This window comes from Camelus bactrianus, chromosome 9 (assembly GCF_048773025.1).
Source record: "Camelus bactrianus isolate YW-2024 breed Bactrian camel chromosome 9, ASM4877302v1, whole genome shotgun sequence".
Lineage (NCBI taxonomy): Eukaryota > Metazoa > Chordata > Mammalia > Artiodactyla > Camelidae > Camelus > Camelus bactrianus.
The window spans coordinates 70,350,264-70,371,368 of record NC_133547.1 but is presented as its reverse complement, the minus strand read 5'-3'; the positions used below and the strand labels follow the sequence as shown (position 1 = coordinate 70,371,368).

Below are 21,105 nucleotides of genomic sequence, written 5' to 3'. Positions count from 1 at the left end.
AATTGATTTGACAAATGTTTATTAAGTGCCTATTGCAAACTTGGCCCTAGGCTGGGGGCTGGAGACACATCTCAGGGGCAATGACTGCACCTGTTGTTTCCAGTGGCAGGCTGAGGTGCAGAAGGACACAGACATCACTCCAAGAACCACACACGTTCCTACATATTACAGCCATGGGAAGTGCCAGGAAGGAAAAGGACAGCCTGGTAAACAGTGTGTTCCACTGGCTTCCTGACCTAGCACAGGGGTCAGGACAGGATTCCAAGAGGAAGTGACGTTTGAGCTGAGTTATGATGACATTTGCACAAGACTTTACAGTAAATGCTGCCAGGACTGCCTGTCCTCCGCTCACCTCCTCACTAAACTCCCCACTGCAGCAACCAGCATTCCCTAAGTCCGCCAGGAACCTTCCATTAACCCGCTCCACTGATGACACACTCTGGATATTCCCAGGATGATGATCTAAGACCCGTTACACAGCAGCCAAGACACATGCCGGCAGGAAAGCAGGATGTGCCTCTTCAGAGAGGAATTTGGACACCACCTCTTCCCCTTAGCACCTCTAGGGAAGAAAGTTCTTGAGGGGTTTTCCCTTCCAAATGCCCCAGGGCACTGCCAACTTTCCAGCCGGCTGCTTTCTCCAGGGGCTGGAATACAACTCCTCCTCTTCCTCCCCTGCCTGGCAAAGACATTCTCACCCTCAGAGCGAGAAGGCAGTGGCCCACCTCCTGCCAGACTGGGCTGTGTCTCCCTCTCTTTCCCCCCTACCTCCACCCTAGCTATGACCCTGGTATCACTTTTCCTCTTTTACTGTGGTGCTGAGTTTCCTGAGCACAAGGCTTGTGTCTTCTTGATTCTTATTCTGCCCTGTTGGTGATGCCTACCCTTAGAGGGCCTTCAAGCAGCTGCTGGGCCCACCGATTTGAATCACCAGGCTCTGCCAGTTGCTAGCTCTGTGACTTTGGGCAAGTTACTTAATCTCTCTGGACTGCCATTGTCTAAAACGGAAATGAATAGTCCTTACCTCACAGGGTTGTTAGAGCATTAAATGAGAGCTCGCACATAACACGCTTACTACCTTCCCTATCACACGCTGAAGCACTCGATATACAATATGTCACTAATAACCATCCCAAGGGTTTAATATGATGCTACACAATTATTAAGCCTTGACAGGTACAAAGAGTTTTTTTGTAATCTGCCGTGACTTCCATCTGGCTTTCCATCTGAGCAGAATCCCCGAGACTCGCTTAGATCCGCTCTCTAACTATTCGTGTTCAAGTTACAGGGCACGGGGATGGGGGTTGGAGGAGGGGGAAGGCGGTGGCGGGGGCCGTGCACAAAGCGGAGGGCCGAGGGCGAGGGGGGAGCGGGTGGCTCGGCGCACGGCCCGGCAGCCCTGCATGCGGTGTTCTGTGTTCGCGCTCCCACCTGGCCCCTCCCGCGCCAAAGTGGCCCCGGGCCGCACATAGGGCGGCTTCTGGGAACTGGTGCCCGGAGGCTCGTGTGCACATCTTGGCTGGGTGCGCACAGCCCCGTGCGCCGCGCGGGCCGCCAGTGACTCAGCGTGGGGCGTGTGCAGGCGGCGCCCGACCCGCGAGGGCTTTTGCACTCGCCCCGGCTTCTTCCCGTTATAAAGGCAGCCCACCGCGCGCTCCGCTCCAGCACGCCCTTCCATCCAATTACTCGCCACACCTGGTGCATCAGTCTCTGGTCTCCGGACTCCAGCCTCCGCTTCAGCTCGCCATGGATCCTAACTGCTCCTGCTCCGCCGGTAAGAAATCTGGTCCGGGGCTGGGTTAGTTGTAGAGCTTGAGAAGCAATTTCTGACTCATCACTCCGTTTCTGGGTACTAATTGCCCCTTTCTAAAGCGTTCTGGTGTACCCACCTCTACTCTTGAAGTTAAACTAGGAGGGCCCGTTTTACCAGATAAAATCAGAGTTCATGGCTTACCGAAGTTCCCACGAGTTGGTTTTGGAACTGGGACTCGAACTCGGGCTCCTAGCTCCCATGCCCGCGTTCAAGTCTCCAGGGACCCTTTTTTTTTTTTTTTTTTTGACCCCTGACTTTCTCTTTGCAGGTGAATCCTGCTCGTGTCCTGGCTCCTGCAAATGCAAAGAGTGCAAATGCACCTCCTGCAAGAAGAGTAAGTAAAATTTTCTCTATGCCTACCCCTAACGCCACCCCCCGCTCCTACCCCCGCCAGGGACACACACACACACACACCGCGTCTACCCGGAGGGAAATTTAAATACCGCTGCTGGGGCCCCTTTCCTGGGGAAGGTGGCGCCTCCACTGGGGAGGACGGGAATCTATTAATTCTTTGTCCCAAGCGCTCATCTCTGCCGTCTCCTTTCCTTCCCCAGGTTGCTGCTCCTGCTGCCCAGTGGGCTGTGCCAAGTGCGCCCAGGGCTGTATCTGCAAAGGGGCGTCGGACAAGTGCAGCTGCTGTGCCTGAAGTCGGGGAGACACTACCCCAGATGTAAATAGAGCAATATGTACAAACTTGCATTTTTTTTTAATTCAACCTGAACCGTTTGCTAGTCCCCCACCCCACCCCCGCTATAAAATACATGAATGATAATAAAAGTTGTTGGCTTTATTCTGGCTGTTTTCCTTGGCTTGCCCTCAAGGGCTGGGGGTGGGGGGGTGGGATTGGACTAGAAGTACAGAGATTTGGTTTCTGGATGGAAATGTTAGTCCGTAACAAACTCAGTGCCTTGTTCAAGCCACATTACCTTACTAAGCTTCATCTTCAGTAAAGCGCAAGAGACTTAGGCCAGATGCCATAAGGGTGTTGGGTAGGTACAGGGTGCCTTCTGTTCTCATGTCAAGGGTTGATGGCCCAGAAACTTCTCATTCCAGAATTCTCATTCTCCATGGTTTCCCTGCCCAACTTCAGTTTCTCATTAAATTTTAGGCTGAAAATGACTAAAGGGGTGGAAAACTCCCCACCTGCTTTAATCCAAATAGGACTTCTAAAAAAACCCCTGTGGTGAAGGAACAGATTTTATTTCCCATCCATTGCAGACCTAAACCTTGGTTAAAAAAAAAAAAAGTTTAATTACTATAAAAATGCCATAAAAGAACAACACACGGAATATCAATAAATATATGAAGAACAAATTAAAAAAATAAAAATTTTAAAACATCCCATATACGTTCATTGAAGGTGTCCACTGAGCACTGGAAACAGTTCACAGACTAACCTCAGAGTGTGGTCCCCACACACCTTGCATAACACAGCCCCTGGCACCCCAACGGGAACACCAGTCTTTGCTTGCATAGTGCTGCTGACAGGATACCGGCTACCCATGAGAGCTCCCTGTGGTGATTTGGCTCTGAATCTTTGGAAGCTCTTCCATTGCTCAGACTGAATCCTGTCCCTCCAAAATCCAGCCGTTGGCTACTTGAAGGCAACAAAGTGACTAGGGATTTGGAGGGAATTACCCAGCCATTTACCAGCAAGAGGGAGTGTGCCTGAGAATTGGTTCCAGATGGAGTATTTCATCTGCCCACGCTGGGTGCTGGAAGATTCTCCAGTCTGGAGGGAGTGGTGGTGTTTATTTGGCAGGAGTGAGGTGCTCAGTGACTTGTAATTAATGCCAACGGTTTGTCCCGCTGGTTATTTGTGGAGGGAATTGCTATTTGATGTAAAATAAAAGGGAAGAATGAGTCACATGAACCAGGAGTCAGGACCATGCTTGCCCACAGGTGCCCTGTGTGAAGAGGGATTTCAGAAACCAGCCAGTGCTGAGTGCATGGGCACTGATGTCAGGTATCTCAGATAACAGCCTACTTTGTGACAAGAGGTATGGCCTGGGTAAGTTACCTAACATCGCTGATTCTCAATTTTCCTGTTTGTGAAGAGATTATATCTCATGTGGGGATTAAATGATAGTGTCTTCATTCCCGGCTTAATAAACACTGGGTGTTATGAACATTATGTCCACACTGGCATTTGTGGAGACTCCTTTTAGCTCCCAACAGACTCTTGGGGAAAGGCTCATTGGTTTAGGAACATTACTCTGGGTCGGAGGTTTTAGATGGGATTGGAAATTGGCTGATCCAGTGTCAAAGGGAGTGTGGATGACCTGCCACGAGTCCCCCAGAGACAAGATGCTGCCATAACATTTGGACAGACTCAGAAGCGAAGCCTTTCCCACCCTCATGTCATTTCATCTGCACAGGAACCAGTGAAGAGTGAATGTGTGGGAGGGTTGGAGTGATTGTGCCAATTCCAGAGAAGTTAACCAACCTGACCAAGATCACACAACTTGGAGGTCAGAGGTCTGAACCTCTACTACAACTGACCTCAGCCATCATCATAGCTGGCAGTTCATGCTGTCTCTGGATGCTAAATCCTGCCTCTCACTTCTCAGAGTTAGGAGGACTTTTCAGGATGGACCAGTTGTGCTCCTGGCTTGACACATGGGAAACTGAATCCCTGAGAGGTCACAGAGCTATGCAGACTGTCTGCTCAGTGCTCCTCCCACTGCTGCCTCTGTGCTTGCTTTCAGCATCCTCATCTTTCATATGAAGTCATAGTGTAGGGACGTAGGTGAGGGCAGGATGCTGCAGTCAGCCTGAATGAGTGCCAATCCCACCTATGTCACTTATGTTACATGACATAACCTCTCTGTGGCTTAGTCTCCTACACTGACAAAGGGCAAAATAAAAGCATATGGCTCATAGGTTTAAAGAGTTAGTACATGCAAAGAACTTAGTCTGGTGCCTGGTATGTGGTGAGTGGTCTAAAATGTTAGCTATTACTTTATTATCGTTGTTAGTATATTATTATTGTTGTTGTTGTTATATATAACATAGGGAGTATTTATTTACCTCTAGACAAAGAAGCAGTGCTAGAAGCCCTGCTGTCTGTCCTCATCAACCATTTGAGCACATGACCTGTAGTCCAAAGAGTCAATCAATCACACTTTTCACAAAATTGTAATCAGCACTGGGGGGATTTATACCCCTGAGCACAGTCTATGCCCTTACGGTTCATACACAGAAGGATGCCTGCCCTGTCTGCTACCACTGGCACCAGTATTTTACTTAACATCTTTCCTTTAGATGATTTATATGTTTTAAAATATATTTGTATTAGCATTCTCTAGAGAAACAGAACCAGTAGGTTGTATACAGATAGATAGATAGCGATCTATTTTAAGAAATTAGCTTATGCAATTGTGGAAGCTGGCATGACTGAAATTTGTAAGGCTAGCCAGTGGCCTGGAAATTCTGGTCAGAGGTGATGTTGCAATCTGGAGTCTAAAGGCAGTCTGCTGTGTGTAGTATATTGACTATTCCTCAACTAAAAAATAAAAAATAACCCATAAAAAAATAAATAAAAATAAAGTCAATCTGGTGGCACAATTCCCCCTTCTTCAAGGGACCTTCAAGTTTTTCTCTAAGGTCTTCACTGACTGGATGAGTGTCTTTCACATTATGAAGCGTTAATTTGCTTTTCTCAAAATCTACTGATTTAAATGTTAACCACATCTAAAAAATACCTTCACAGCAACATCAGGTTAGTGTTAGACCATTATAGACCACCATTTGTCAACTTGGCACCCATACAACTTCTTAAACCATACTTAATCTCCAAAAAAGACAATAACAAGGTCATACTTCTACCTAACACGATACAACTATCCTACCTACAACTGAAAAGTACTGACCCTTTCCCCAAAGGAGGATGCAAAGTCCTTGGGTGATGGTCACTTTGGTACTTGATATTCTGTAACTTAAATACATAAATAAATAAATACTATGATGTAAAGTCAATACATTCTATGTCAAATGATAAGGGGATAAAAGAGGGAGGAGAACACAAATATTGCCATATATATATAAAACAAAATAATGAAGAAGTACTCATAAGAGTTATAGTTGTCATTTCTGTTTCTGGACCTGGTCACGTGGTCATAGCTGACATTTATAAATACCTTCGACTACCTATTCCATATTCCTTTTGCTGCCTGCATGCAACTCAGTCATTCATGGTTCTTTACCTGGTGGGGTTACCTAAGTCTTTAAGGGTATGGGCCTTTGGCAGTCCTGCCTTTATTGGGTTGTTAGAGTAATTTTCCATGACTTTAATCACAGGGCAGGGTAGTACTAAGAGATGCCCTAAGGAACCCCTCTATTCCATAGCCTTCCGGACCACCATTGTAGAGTCTCACCAATAAGCCAACAGTAGTGGCTGCTTCTTGCAACTAGCTCCAGTCAGCATAATATCATCAATGTACTGGACCTGTGTGGTGTCTTGTAGAAGCAAAAGGGGGTCTAGGTCCATGAGAACTAAATCATGACATAGGACCGGAGACTTGATAAGCGTGAGGCTTATCTCCGTTTAAAAGATTTCAAGCAGTACATTGATGTTGAAGATATAGCAAAGGAAAACTTTGGGCCAAAGGAAAACTTTATCCTTGGCCTTCTCCTTCCCTTGGGAAGCTGACTGGATTCAGATCCAGTGGCACTATGTCTTAGCTCTGGGCTTAGACCCTGGGCAGATTAACATACTTGTGACTTACCTTTCCTATCAGTCAAATGGGCTCATAAATAATAATATTCCTCTTTCAGAGTCCTTGTGAGGTTTGAAAGATCAAAAAAATGATCAACCAGGTGTGACATACAAAAATGCTGTGTAATGCTCAGTAATACTGAAAGGGAAAAAATCACTTTTCTTGATATGTTAAGTAAGGCTAGATCTGCATATCACCTAAAATGACCCCTCCCCTGGGGGCATCCCATTTTCTGAACAGCTCTCCTGGAGTGAGGTGGGCTGGCTAGGCTGTGGAGTCCCTGGAGAGTTTTATGCAAAAGATTCAGACAAATGTGCTCATAAGTCCCTTCAGATTTACAGTGGAAGAAGGACAGAAGCAGAAAACAGTGTCTGCCTGGAAATCAAGAACAGAAAAATAGTGCCAAAAGCCCCTGTGGGCTCAGGGAGAGGAAATGCACTGTGAGGCAAAGGTCACATCCAACGCTGGGCCTCTGCACACAACACCCTCGGGACTTTACACCGCTCCCCGTAAGCCGGGGATGTGAGCACAGGCTAGGGCTGCACACGGGCCCTAGGAAAGGACGTAGCTGAGGACAAAGGCACGGGGAACTGGGGTAGCAAACAGAGCGAGGACAGAGTTCCAGGAAGATCCCAGAACAAAGGTGACTGCCTACCTTGGGAAAATTTGGAAGGGGCGGGCAGGGAGGCTGGGACACGGAATGCCGCCCGGCACACAGTCCTTCCGTGAGTTCTAGGGCCAAAGGGACGTCCCAGGCACTGCGCACAGACCCAGCCTTGCTCACAGACCCAGCCTTGCTCACGGAACCCTGCGCTCCGCCCAGCCAGGTGCGCACAGCCAGGCTGGGCGGGTGCAAGGCAGGGACGGGGCCGCTGCACCCGGGCTGCCTCCTCAGGGTATAAACATAGTACGCGGGCTCCTGGGCTCCAACACACCTCCCACCAGCAAGTGAATCTTCTTCTCCGCTTGCTTTAGACCTCCGGCCTCACCTTGCCTCCAAATGGACCCCAACTGCTCCTGCTCCACTGGTAAGGGACCCTCGGCTCTGGGATTCTGGATGCCACTTCCCCCAAATCAAGAAGAGTCCCTAGGTTAGGAGAAGGGAGTACGCTGAGCTTGAGCTGAAGCGGACTTCTGTAGTTAACCCCAGCATGGACTTTCTCCCTGATCAAGCACCCCCATTAGAGCTTTTCCATCCTCCCAGCGGCTTCCATTTAAGAGGCAAAAAGCCTGAGGTTTAAGGCTGTCCTCTCCCACATCATCCTGGTGGTTGGGGGGCTGCTGGGTCAGCCGCTGTCCAGGCCTCAGATTTGCTTGTGCTGAATGGGAGTGAGGGGATTTTGTCTCTTCTGGGCTCAGACATAAGTTCCCGGCCACCAGACCCAGGCTTCCTGAATGGGCTCTGGAGCCATTCCTGTGGGGTAAATATAAGGCAGTACACAGCCTTTTGTAGCTAAAGGGCAGAGAAGGTGGGGTGAGACTCTGTCTATGCTGGACAGGAGTTCCTAGCGCTGGGCCCTGTACCCAGGAAGAGGATGTGGGGAGGGATTGTTAACTGTCCTGGCAGAGGAGGAGGGTTTAGGGAGGGACTGTTGTCCATCTGCTGGAGCTCCTGCCTCCCACGTCCTGCTCACTGCTGGTCGTTCCCTTCCTGGCAGGCGGCTCCTGCACCTGCGCTGGCTCCTGCACATGCAAAAACTGCAGATGCACCTCCTGCAAGAAAAGTGAGTGCGGGGCCTTCTTGTGGAAACTGGGGGGTGCAGCTAGGATGAGGGAGGGAACCAAGAGCTGGTTCTGAGTGTATGGTTCTGGGGAGCTGGTCTCCCTTTGTCCCCTGGAACCTGTCACTGCTGCTTCTGACTTTCTGCCTTGTCCTGGGCTTAGATGGGGCAGGGCAGTCATTTCCTAGTGGAACCCAAACCCCAAGGGTCCTCCCAGTTGTCTTGGAACAGAGCATGTTTTTCTGCACTAAGGGTCCTCTGGGTCTCAGGGCTTGTGCCTGGTGTTGGGCCAGGGAGGTGCCTGGGAAAGTCATCTCTGGCATCTACTTTCCCCATCTCTCCTCAGGCTGCTGCTCCTGCTGCCCTGTGGGCTGCGCCAAGTGTGCCAAGGGCTGTGTTTGTAAAGGGGCATCAGAAAAGTGCAGCTGCTGTGCCTGATGTAAGGGAGAGCCTGCTCCAGATGTAAATGCCCAGGGACGTGGGCAAACCTGCATTTTTATCCAAACCTGACCTGAATGTTACAATCCCTTTTCCAAGAAATATGTGAATGGTAATAAAAAAAATTGTTGACACTATTCTGACTCTGCTTTCTTTCCTGTGCGTGGGAATAATGGCTTGTGTGCCATCTAGGTAGGGCTGGTATAGGAGACTGGATGAGAAGTGCAGAGACTTGGGTAATGGAACAGAATGCTAATGCATAATAAACTGAGTACCTAAAGCAAGACACACTTCTTCACTAAGTTCATCTTCTGTGAGATGGAAGAGCGTTACTCCAGATGCTATAATGATTTGGAGCAGACACAGGGTCCCCTCTGTTCTCATATCAAGGGTTGGTGGATGGCAAGGGCTGGTGACTTCTCAATTCTTCATTTTCCATCCTTTGATTTCCCTGGACAACTTCAGTTCTTCATAGATTTCAGGCTTGATAGACTGTAAAGAATTTGGAATCAAACCCCTAGTTACCTAAATCCCTACCTAGGAGACTCAAAATTCCTGCGCCAAAAGATTGATGTGAATTCTCTAGCCATGGTTTTTATTTTCTGTCTTCACAAACCTAAACTCTGGTAATATAAAATAAAGTGAATTACTAAGAAAAATGTAAAAGGACACAATATACAAAACCCAGTTTTTGTTTAACAGACATGTTTGAATAAATATATAAGGAACAGAGTAAGACAGGAAAACTTTTTTAAATTTAAAACTACACATTTATTCATTGAAGGTGTGCACTGAATACTGAAAACACTTTACAAATGCCCCAAGGTGTGGACCACACACACCTGGAGAAGCACGGCCCCCACAGCCCTACAGGGGACATCAATCTTGGCTTGCCCATCACCACTGACAGGACAGCTGCCACCCCTGAGAGTTCCCTGTGCTGACTTGGCTCTGAATTTTTGGAGGTTCTCACATTACTCAGGCTGAAATCTACCTTTTCTTCAAAATCCAGCCCATGACTACTTGAAATCAGCAAAATGACTAGAAATTTGGAGGTAATGCCCAGACATTCCCCAACAAGAGGGAAAGTACCTGGGAACCGATTCCAGATGAAAGATTTCATGTCTGCCTGAGCAGGGTGAAGGCAGATTCTGCAGTTATGAAGTTGTGGTGGTGTTTATCAGGAAGGAGTGAGGCATTGAGTGACTTATAAATAATGGTAATGGCTAGGTCCCCCTGACAAGTTTTGGAGGGATTTGCTATTTGATGTAAAGTCAAAGAGAAAGATGAGTTACGTGGCCCAAACTCAGGACGCTTACCCACAGGTGTCCCGTGTGAAGAGAGGCTTTCAGAAGCCAGCCTGTGTTGGGTGCGTGGGCGTTGGTGTCAGGCAGTCCTGGGTCACAGACCAATAAGGCACTTACCTGCTGTGTAACCTGAGTAAGTTGCTCAACCACTCTAAGTCTCCATTTTCTATAAAAAGATTATATCTCTATGTGGTATTAAGTGAGAGTGGCCTGGCTTCTCACTAGGACTCAATAAACAGTGTCTACTATCATCCTTCTGTTCACAGTGACTTTTCTGGGACAGAATCTTGTTGAAGCCCAACAAGCTCTTGGAAAAGGCTAGTTGATTTGTAAGCATTACTCTGGGTTGGAGGTTAAAGTTTGACTGGAAATTTACTGAATGTGTGCTGGAAGGAATGTGGTTGACTTGCAATAGCTCACCTAGGATAAGATGCTGTGACAGCACTTGGGCAAACACAAAAGACTTGCCCACCCTTCATGTCACTTGATCTACATTGAATGAGTGACAAAGAACTTGCAGGGGCTGGAGTTACTGTGCCAATTACACAAAGTTAAAGGTACCTGGCCAAGGGTACCGAGATCACATTCAGAGGTCTGAACCTATACTTCAGTTGTCTTACCTCTTTGCCAAAGATGGCTGATTATAATCTAACTGGATGCTAAGTCCTGCTTCTCCTTATTCAGAGTTGGAAGGGTTGAGATAGTCCAGTTGTGCTCCCGAATGGAGAGATGGGAGTCTGAAGCCCAGAGAGGCCACAGAGCCATGCAGAGGGATCTGACTGCCAACTCTGCTCTTCCCACCGCTGAGTAAAGGGAAACAACCACTTGTTTTGTTATTTAATCTCAGATCTGCCTATCACCTACAATGATCCCTCTCCTGGGCGGGGGGTATCCCATGCTTTGGGGACTCCATCCTGGAGTGGTGGATCTGAGAGGTTGAGGAAACCCCCTTGAAAGTTTAGGCAAAAGAGCACCCAGATAAATGTGCCCATCCATCCGTTCAGCCATGAAGAATGTAAGGAAGGAAGGGTGACAGAGGCCTGTGTTCGCTGCGTTGCTGTTAAGGGAGAAACCGGAGAAACGGTGACTAAAAACCATCGTAGGGGCCAGGGCAGGCAATCTTGGGGACAGGTTAGGGGCGGGAGACTGATGGTGAAGGTCGCATCCATCACAGATCTCTGCATACAACTCAGGCTCCAGCCATGCCTGGAAAGTGAGCAAGTGTTGAGGTTGCACACGAGCTCCTGGAAAGGGCGACACTGAGGACAGAGGTGCGGTGGGGGGTGGGGGGCGGGGGCGGGCGGAGGTTGGGGAAGACGGCGAGGACACGGGTTCCCGGAACACCTGGGGACACCGGCGGCGGCCATCCTTGGGAAAATTGGGAAGGGGAGGGCAGGGAGGCTAGGACACCGCGTACCTTCTGGCTAACTGTCCCTCCCCGCGAACAGGCGCCAAACACCGCCCTGGGTGTGTACAACAGTTTTAGGTGAGCTGGGAGAACCTAGCGCTCGGCCGGCATATTGCTCACAACCCGGCCCCCGGCGCTGCGGTTGCCACCAACTCCAGCCTTGCTCACGGAATCGTGACCTCATCCCGGCCAGGTGCGCACAGCCCGGCCCCGGGCGCTGCTGGCGGCACGGATCCGCCGGGAGGGTGCAAGGCGGGGGCGGGGCCTCCCAGACTCCAGCACGCCTCCCGCCAGACGAGTGAATCTGTTTTGCTACGTGCTTTAAACCTCCAGCCTCACCTCGGCTCCAAATGGACCCCAACAGCTCCTGCTCTCCTGGTAAGGGACTCCTGGCTCTGGGACTTGGATGGCCCCTTCCCAGCACCAAGACAGTGTCCCTGGAGTTAGACAAGGCAGAATTTTTAATTTGAACTCAAGTGGACTCCTGTAGTTCGCCGGGTGCTTTCTTCCTAGGCAGGGTCAGGAGAGAATTTCCAGTTTCCCTTTGCCTCTGTTTTTGAATAGAAGGTACTGAGACTTCAGGCTGTCATTTTTGAGGTCACTCAGATGGTCAGAAACTGCTAGACTGGGACCCAGTGTCCTATCTAGGCCTCACAGCTGCAAGACTGATGGAAGGAGGAGACATTGACTCTTCCTGGTCAGAACATGAGGCCCTGGCCCCCAGCCCTAGTTTGCCCGATCTGGGTTTGGAGCCTGGGACATTCCCTGTGGAGTAAAATCGGGAAGGCACCTACCTTCCCTGGCAAGAGAGAAGGGGAAGGCTTCTTTATCTGCCTGAGTGAGACAGGAGCTCCCGCTGCTGGGTCCTTACAGAGGAGGCTGAAGGGAGGGATTGTTTTCCATCTGCTGGAGCTCCTGCATCCCCTGCCTGCTCACTGATGGTGTTTTCCTTCCTGGCAGGCGGCTCCTGCATCTGCGCCGCTTCCTGCACATGCAAAGACTGCAGATGCACCTCTTGCAAGAAGAGTGAGAGTGGGGTCTTCTCTGGGAATCTGGGGTCAGGGCTGAGTCAGAGGAGGGAGCCCAGAGCTCAGCAGGCAGGAGCAGGGCAGGGACCCAACTTCCTTACATCCCTCGCTCAGAACCTGAACCAGAATCAGAGGTGAAAGAGTCATAAAGTCCCAACCTCTCAATCTAGAAAGGTAAACTGAGCCCAGAGTTGTCACCTAATAGTGTCAAAGATGGAGCCAGGAATAGAACCTAGGTTTCCTTTCTCTGGATGCTGCCATCTGAACCCTCCAGTGTCCTGATCACTTTAGGTTCTTGAACTCGGTGACCAAGTGCATTTTCTCTGATCTGCTGGTGCAGCCCTCTCCTGTGGACGCAGCCCAGAGCTTCCCTGGCCCTCCTGGGGACAGCTCTGGCAGCAGCTTGCTCCCTGTCTAATCTTAACCACTTTTCTCAAGTGGATTTCCTCAAGGAATTCACTATATGGTTCTGTGAGGTGGGATGCTGGCTTTCCATTGCCCCTGGAGGCCCTGCCACAGTCTTCAGGTATTCTGCCCTGTCCTGGGGTAGACAGAGCAGGGCAGCCTTTTCCCACTGTCAGAGACCAATTTTCTCAGGACAGAGCACACCCGCCTAAGTCCTCTGGGCCTGGGGGCAGATCTTGTGCCAGGCCTGCAGTTAGAAAGGGAAATTCCCAGGAATGTGTGCTCTGGCTCTCACTTTCCTTTTCTTCCCCAGGCTGCTGCTCCTGCTGCCCCACGAGCTGTGCCAAGTGCGCCCAGGGCTGCATCTGCAAAGGGGCGTCTGACAAGTGCAGCTGCTGTGCCTGAAGTTGGGGAGACCCTGCCTCAGATATAGATCAAACAGCATGGACAAACTTGCATTTCAAAATTTATTCCTACTACTCTGACCAGATGCTGCATTCCTTTTTCTATAAAATATGTGAATTGTAATAAAATTCATTGACTTTATTTTAGCTCTGTTTTTGTTGTTGTGTCTTGGAAGTAACATACATTATGGTCACCAGGACTGGGGTGGGGGATTGGGCTGGAAATGCTGAGACATGGGTTCTGGACCTAATTAGTTGTCCCTAACACAGTAAGTGCCTTGAGCAGGTCAGGTTACCTCTCTGAGTTTCAGGTTTTCGGATAGAAATGAAAGCATCATCCACACGAGATAAGGGAATGAGGCACATGGGTTCACCTCTGTCCTCATTGTAAGTGTTGATGGCAGAGAAACTTCTCAGTTTCTCATTTTCACTCTCTCTTATCATCTGCCAAACTTCAGTCCTCAAAGATGTTAGCCTATGAAAGAACTCAGACAGGATGAAATTCAAGCCCCAGCTGTTTTACCTCTACACAGTGCTTACTTCTAAAACACTGTTGAAGGACCAGGTTTTATTTTCTAAGACTGACAGATTTAAACTATGGTAAATAAAATGAATTACTAAGAAAAAGTTTTAGAGGACACAATATATAAAACCCATTTTTGGGTTCAACACACATAATTTCGTTTCTATATGAAGAACCAAGAAGAAAAATAAGACTTAAAGGCTACACATATGTTCATCAAGGCCGTTTATGAGCACTGGAAGCACTTCACGAATGCTCCGCTGTGTGGACCACATACACCTTGTGTAGCACGGCCCCCATCCCATGGGGAGCATCAGTCTTGATTTGCCCAGTGACACAAAGAGGACACCCGCTACCCCTGACAGCTCCCTATGTTGACTGGGCTCTGAATCCTGGGAAGTTCCTCCCTCAAAATCCAGCCCTTGGCTGCTTGAAACCAACAAAGTCACTAGGGATTTGGGAGGAATCACCCAGCCATTTCCCTGCGAGATGGGGTGTACCTGAAAATTGGTTCCAAAAGACTTCATGTCTGCCCGTGTAGACTATTCTGCAATTTGGAGGGTGTGGTAGTGCCTATTTGGCCGGAATACGGTACCCAGTGACTTTGTTATTAATGCCAATGGTTACTCTCCCTGGCTGCTTGTGGAAGAAATTGCTATTTGATGTTCAGTCGAAGAGAAGGACGGGCCACATGGCCCAGGAGTTGGGACCACACTTTCCCACAGCCACCCTGTGTGAACAAGGTATTTCAGAGGTCAGGCTGTGCCGGGTGCTTGGGTTTGGGTGTCAGGCATCCTGGCTCACAGTCACCTTGCCACCTCCTGGCCATGAGACCCTGGCAAGTCATCCATATTCTCAGCCTCCGTTTCCTCATTTGTGTAAAAGACATGATATCTCAATGTGGACAGTTAAATGAGATGGTGGCCTGGCTCCTAGCTTGGGCTTTCTCAACAGTTTCCTCTATGGTCACTATATGCACATGGACATTAGTGAGGATAAGATTTCTTTCAGATCCCAAGAAGCTCCTGGGGAAAAGCTCATTTGTTTCAAAATATACTCAGCATGAGGCTATAGATGATAGGAACTTTGCTTCTCTGGTGCCAGAGGGAGTGTGGATGTCCTCTAATAAGTCCCATGGGAAAAGACGCTGCCACAGCATTTAGACAGAGTCAGAAACCTTTCCCACCTGTCATGTCATTTGATTTACAAAGGATTCAGGGAGAGAGTGAACATGCAGGGGCTGGAGTGATTGTGCCAATTCAAGAGAGGTTAAGCAATCTGGACAAGGTCACACAGCTCATAGTCAGAGATCTGAACTTATATGATCTCACTTCCTAGCTACAGGATGCTGATTATGATCTAACTGGATGCTAAATTCTGCTTTTTCTTATTCAGAGCTGAAAGGGTCCTCTGAGACAGTCCAGTTGTGCTCTTGGCTGGAGAGATGGGAGTCTGAAGCCCAGAGAGGTCACAGAGATGTGCAGAGGGATCTGACTGCCTGTTCAATGCTTTTCCGTGGCTGCGTCTGTGCCAGGTGTTCAGTGTCCTCATCTTTCATGTGATGCTTTGATGCCCGGTGGTGGCTGAGGGCACGATGCTGCAGTCAGCCTGCATAAGTGCAACCCCCACCTGTGTCACTTATAGCCAGGTGATACAATCTCTCTGTGGCTCAGCCTGCTCTGCTTTAAGAGAGCAGAATAGTCATTTTGGGGCTAGGGATAAATAATACATAAAAAGAACTTAGATGATAATATACAGCGAGTAACCTATAATATTTGATATTACTTTATTATTACCATGAATAGCATAGGAGACATTTTTCAACTTCCAGACCAATAAACCAGGACTGGGGTGCATGGCTGTGTGTCCTCTCTTGTCTTCATCAACCACGTAAGCATGTGACCAGTTGTCCTGAAAGGGTTATCTTCTCTTTTCTCGAAGAGGGATTGGCAAAGGGATATCAAGCCATAAACAAGAGAGTCCTGATCTTCCTAACAGATAGAGAAGGATCCTGCCATTTCTGCTGTCACCTGCACCAGGATTTACTGAATGTTTTTCTAATGATTCATATTTTCTTAAATATATTTATATAAAAAGCAGATTATTTATAGTGACTGAGAATGAGAGTCCGTCTTCTTTCAGACATTGAAGGGAAGGTAACCACAAAATCATATATATATATATATTTATATAAATATACATATATATATTTTATCACTTTTGCCAGGATTGACTGCAAGGCAGTAGAGAGGTGCTGAAGACATACCTATAGGCCAAAGGGAAGCTTTCTCACTGTTTCCCTTGGGAAGTGACAGGAATCAGACCCAGGGCACCACTTCCCAATACTGGGACCCTGAGTCAGTAACTTTTTGTGCTGATGTAGTTCAGCCTTTGGGAAAGGGACTCTTAATTAGTATTTCCCTTTAGAATTGCCCTCAGAATTCAAAAGCAAAAGTGATTAACAAGGCTTGACACAGACTCAATGGTATGTAATTGTCAGGAATACTGAAAGGGAAATAACCTCTTGTTTTGCTTTGTTATTTAATGCCAGGTCTGCCTAGCAACTAAAATGATTTATGCCCTAGGAGCATCTCATGATTAGGGAACCTCCAGCCTGGAGTGGAGTGGACCAGCTAGGCTGAGGAATATTCTGGAAAGTTTAAGCAAAGGAGCATCCAGTCAAATGTGCCCATCTATCCATTCAGCCATGGAGAATGGAAAGAAGGGAGGGAGGAAGAGGTCTGCGCTCGCTGCGTTGCTGTTGCAGGAGAAACGCTAAAGACTATCATGGGAACAGGACAGGCAATGCTGAGGGAAGAGGAGAGAGGGGTATTGGGGTGAAGGTCACATCCACCACAGGTCTCTGCACTCAAGTCCCGGGCTCCGCCAAGCCAGCCACTTAAGGGCGAGGCTGGGGTTGAACACGGACTCCTGGAAAGGGTGAAACTTAGGGCAGAGTTTCGGGGGCGGGGGTGGGGTGGGGGGTGGAGAAGGTGAGGACACGCCGCCGGCTGGTTTCCCGGAAAAGCCAGGAACCCCGGTGTCTGCAGATCGCGGAGAAATTGGGAAGGCGTGGGCAGGGAGGCTGGGCCACTGCTTTCCACCCGGCACACAAAGTCCCTCCGCGCTGGCGGGCGCTAAGGGGGAGGCCCCCGCGGTGCGCACGGAGACCAGCCGAGTTCCTGGAGTCCTGAGCTCGGCCCTGCGTGTTGCTCTCAGCTCGGCCCCGGTGGCTGCGGGCGGCGCGGATCCGCGGAGCGGGTGCTAGGCGGGGGCGGGGCTTCTGCGCCCGGACCGGGGCCTCTGCGCCCAGGCCGTGCTCTCTGGGTATAAACTGAACACACTGGCTCCTGGGCTCCAACACGCCTCCCACCGGACAAATAGATCTTATTCTGCACTTTCTTTGGACCTCCTGCCTCACCTCGGCTCCAAATGGACCCCAACTGCTCCTGCTCCACTGGTAAGGGACCCCTGGCTTTGAGACTTAAGATGCTCCCTTCCCAGGCACAGGACAGAATGTCCCTGCCTTTTGAGATGGGAGGATTTTGAGTGTGAGCTCAAGTGGACCCTGGTCGTTGGTCCAGTGCTTTCTTCCTAGCCAGGCTCCTGAGTGCAATTCCAGTCTCCCTTTGCCTCTATTTTAAATTTGAGGCTGTCCTTCTTGAGGTCACCCAGCTGGTGAGGAAATTACTGTAGAGGGATCCAGGGCTCCATCCAGTTGCCAAGATTTGAAGGGAAGAGGGGACATCTTGTGATTCAGGTCATAAGGTTTGGCCTCCACACCCCCATCAGTCCTCGTAGATTGAGTTTGGAGCCTGGAACCATCCCTGTGGAGTAAAATCAGGACGGGACCTACCTTCCCTCGCACCAGAAAGGGGAGGGGGGGCGTCTCTATCTGCCTGAGTGGGACAAGAGCCCCCAGTGCTGGGTTCTGACAGAGGAGGAGGGTTTAAGCAGGGATTGTTGACAGTCTGCTGGAGCTCCTGCATCCCATGTCCTGCTCACTGATGGTGTTTCCCTTCCTGGCAGGCGGCTCCTGCACCTGCGCCGCCTCCTGCACATGCAAAGACTGCAGATGCACCTCCTGCAAGAAGAGTGAGTGTGGGGCCTTCTCTGGGAATCCAGGGTCTGGGCTGAGTCAGAGGAGGGAGCCCAGAGCTCAGCAGGCAGGAGCAGGACAGGGACCCAGCTTCCTTACATCCCATCTCTCAGCACTGAATCAGAATCTGACTTGAAAGTGCCAAAAGATGACTGAGTCCCAGCTGTCATTCTAGAATGGTAAACTGAGGCCCAGAAATGTCACCATTAAGCTTCGAGGATGGAGTCAAAACTATCACCTAGGTCTCCTATCTCTGATACAGCCATCTAAACCCACCACCAATATGTTGAGCAAATTTATGTACATGAACTTGGTGACCACATGTGGCTTCTGTGAACTGCTGATGTAGGGCTTTCCTGTAGAGGCAGCTCAGAGATTCCCTGGCCCTCCTGGGAGCAGCTGTGTCAGGGGTTTACCTCCTCTCTGATCTTGAGGTCTTTTCTCACTTTATTTGATCGTTCTGGGGGCTGGAATTCCTTGCCCAGAGGCTCCAAGGCTTTCTGCCCTGTCCTGGAGTAGCCTTTTCCTAGTGTCAGGACAGAGCATACCATCCTAAAGTCAGGGTCCTGTGGGTCTGAGGGCAGCTTGCACTGGGCCTGCTGTTGGGAAGGGTGGTTCCTGGTAATACATGCTCTGACCCTCACTCTGCCCTCTCTCCCCAGGCTGCTGCTCCTGCTGCCCGGTGGGCTGTGCCAAGTGCGCCCAGGGCTGCATCTGCAAAGGGGCGTCTGACAAGTGCAGCTGCTGCGCCTGATGGTGGGGAGAGCCTGCCCCAGATGTAAACAAAACAGCATGGACAAACCTGCATTTTAAATTTTTTCATACAACTTGACTTGATGCTGCATTCCTTTTTCTATGAAATACATGTATTGTAATAAACGTTGTTGATTTTATTCTGGCTCTGTTTTGCTTTGCATGAAACCAGAAAAGTTCTAGGGATTTAGAGGGAATAGGCCAGTCACTTCCCAGCAAGAGAAAGTATACATGAGAATTGATGCCAGACAGATTACTGTATCTGCCCGTGCAGGGTGATGGCTATTCTGCTATTTGGAGGGTGTGGTGATCTTTATTAGGAAGGAGTGAGGCATTCAGTGACTTGGAATATATTAAAATGGTTTCTCTCCCTGGCTATTTTTGGAGGGAATTGCTATTTGGTATTCAATCAAGAAGAAAGAGTCATCACGTGGCCCAGGAGTTCTGTGCACACTTGCCTGCAAATGCCTTGTGTAAAGAAGGGTTTTTCAGGAGCCAGCCTGTGCTGAGTGCATGGGTTTTGGTGTCAGGCATCCTGGTTCACAGCCACCTTGTCAATTCCTGGCCTTGTGACCTGGGCAGATTCATGATAATTTCTTAGCCTCCATTTCCTCATTTGTATAAAGTAGATTATATTTCAATGTGGCAGATTACATGAGATGCTGTCCGGCTCCTAGCTAGGGTTTATAAACAGTGGTCATTTTGATGATTATATCTACCAACATTCGTGGGGACAGAACATTTTTATCTTCCATAAAGTTCCAGGAAAAAGCTCCGTTGCGTTGGAAGCATTACTCTGGGCTGAGGCTAGAAATGATCTCACCTTGCTGTGATCAAGTGCCAGGGTGTGTGTGGTTGACCTCCAATAAGCCACTGGGACAAGATGCTGCCACATAATTTGGACAGAAACAAAAGCCTTTCCTACCCTTCGTGTCATTTGAACTGCATAGGAACCAGTAAATGAGTGAATGTGCAGTGGCTTAGGTGCTTTTGCATCATTTCAGAGACGTTAAGCACCCCACCCAAATCTCATTGTCAGAGATCTGAACCTCTGCTACAGCTGACTCACTTGCCAAAAGTGGCTGATGATGTCCCTGGATGCTGAATCCTGCTTTTCCTTATTCAAATCTGGGAGGGTCCTTTGAGACAGTCTAATTGTGCTCCTGGCTGGAGAGATGGGGATCTGAAGCCCAGAGAGGTCACAGAGCTGTGCAGAGGGATCTCACTGCCTGCTCAGTGCTTTTCCATGGCTACCTCTGTGCCAGCTGTTCAGTGTCCTCATCTTTTGTGTGATGTCATGGTGCCCGGTGGTGGGTGAGGCCATGAAGCTGCAGTCAGCCTGCATGAGTGCAAGTCCCACCTGGGTCACTTATAGTCACATGACATACCCTCTCTGGCTCAGACTGTCCTGCTGTAAAAGGGCAAAATAATATTGTCTGGCTTGTAGGAGTAAGGAATTTAATAAATATAAAGTACCTAGAATGAAGCCAGGCACAGAGCATGTAATCTATGTCAGTTATTACTTTATTAATATCCTTAATAGCAGAGAAGACATTTTTCAACTTCCAGACAAGTAAGCCAGGGCTGATGTGCATGGCTGAGTGTTCCGTGTTGTCTTCATCAGTCACATGAGCATGTACCATTGCCCAGACAGGGTTATCCTCCTCCTCACAAAAGAGGAATTGGCACTAGGGATATAAAGCCACCATCAAGGCAGTCCACGTCCTCCAAACAGATGCAGGAAGATGCATGGCTTTTCTGCCCTCACCTGCGCCAGAATTTTACTTACTTAATATTGTATGTATGTTGTGTGTGTGTTATCCCCAAATTATTTATATGAAAAGCAACCTCTTTACCACTTTACCACTACTGAATATGAGAATCAGTTTACTTCTAGACATAGATAGTAGCCACAAAAAAATAATTATTTTCCTTTTCTAACACTTCTGTCACTGCCAGGATTGAGTGCAAAGCAGTAGAGAGGTGCTGAGGCCACACCTCTGGGCCAGAGGCTCTTTTTCTCTTGGGAGGTGACAGAAATCAGATCCAGGACATCACTTTTCAGAACTGGGACCCTGGGCTAGTAGCCTCCTGCTCTATTTAGTTTAGCCTCAGGTAAATGGGCTTCTAACTACTATTTCCCTTTAGAGTTGCTGTTAGAATTCAAAGAGCAAAATTGATTGAGCAAGGCTTGGCAGAGACTGCAGGAATACTGTAAGGGAAATATCCGCTTTTTTTTTCTTTGTTACTGAATGCCAGTTCTGCTCATCACCTACAATGATCGCTTCCCTGGGGGGCATCCATACTTTGGGAACCTCCATCCTGTAGTGGGGTGGACCCGTCAGGCTGAGGAAAGCCCCTGGAAAGTTTAGGCAAAGGAGCCTGGTAAAATGTGCTCATCTAACCATTCAGTCCTGGAGAATGGAAGGAAGGATGGGAGGCAGAGGCTTAAGTTCGCTGCGTGGCTGTTACACAAGAAACGATAGAG

At 48.9% G+C, this 21,105-nt stretch overlaps 4 protein-coding genes across 6 annotated transcripts; all 4 read left to right on the top strand.

Moving 5' to 3' along the window:
- The first annotated feature begins 1,617 nt into the window (after positions 1-1,617).
- On the top strand, positions 1,618-2,603 carry LOC105078703 (metallothionein-2). Its single transcript, XM_010967320.3, has 3 exons — positions 1,618-1,774; positions 2,082-2,147; positions 2,368-2,603. The coding sequence occupies exons 1-3, from the start codon at positions 1,747-1,749 to the stop codon at positions 2,457-2,459; spliced, it is 186 nt and encodes a 61-aa protein (XP_010965622.1). The 5' UTR covers positions 1,618-1,746; the 3' UTR covers positions 2,460-2,603.
- Positions 2,604-7,021: 4,418 nt separating this feature from the next.
- LOC105078704 (metallothionein-1E) lies at positions 7,022-8,827 on the top strand. Of its 3 annotated transcripts, none has more exons than XM_010967323.3 (4): positions 7,022-7,174; positions 7,507-7,559; positions 8,190-8,255; positions 8,599-8,827. In XM_010967323.3, the coding sequence occupies exons 2-4, from the start codon at positions 7,532-7,534 to the stop codon at positions 8,688-8,690; spliced, it is 186 nt and encodes a 61-aa protein (XP_010965625.2). In that variant the 5' UTR covers positions 7,022-7,174; positions 7,507-7,531; the 3' UTR covers positions 8,691-8,827. The 3 variants fall into 3 exon arrangements, with proteins under 3 accessions (XP_010965625.2, XP_010965626.2, XP_074226809.1); XM_010967324.3 differs by lacking the exon at positions 7,022-7,174 and adding an exon at positions 7,216-7,358; XM_074370708.1 differs by lacking the exon at positions 7,022-7,174 and having other exon boundaries at positions 7,365-7,559.
- A 2,650-nt stretch (positions 8,828-11,477) lies between these two features.
- LOC105078705 (metallothionein-1C-like) lies at positions 11,478-13,384 on the top strand. Its single transcript, XM_010967325.3, has 3 exons — positions 11,478-11,783; positions 12,366-12,431; positions 13,152-13,384. The coding sequence occupies exons 1-3, from the start codon at positions 11,756-11,758 to the stop codon at positions 13,241-13,243; spliced, it is 186 nt and encodes a 61-aa protein (XP_010965627.1). The 5' UTR covers positions 11,478-11,755; the 3' UTR covers positions 13,244-13,384.
- A 3,435-nt stretch (positions 13,385-16,819) lies between these two features.
- On the top strand, positions 16,820-18,757 carry LOC105078702 (metallothionein-2A). The gene is made up of 3 exons (XM_010967319.3): positions 16,820-17,225; positions 17,795-17,860; positions 18,527-18,757. The coding sequence occupies exons 1-3, from the start codon at positions 17,198-17,200 to the stop codon at positions 18,616-18,618; spliced, it is 186 nt and encodes a 61-aa protein (XP_010965621.1). The 5' UTR covers positions 16,820-17,197; the 3' UTR covers positions 18,619-18,757.
- Positions 18,758-21,105: the final 2,348 nt, after the last annotated feature.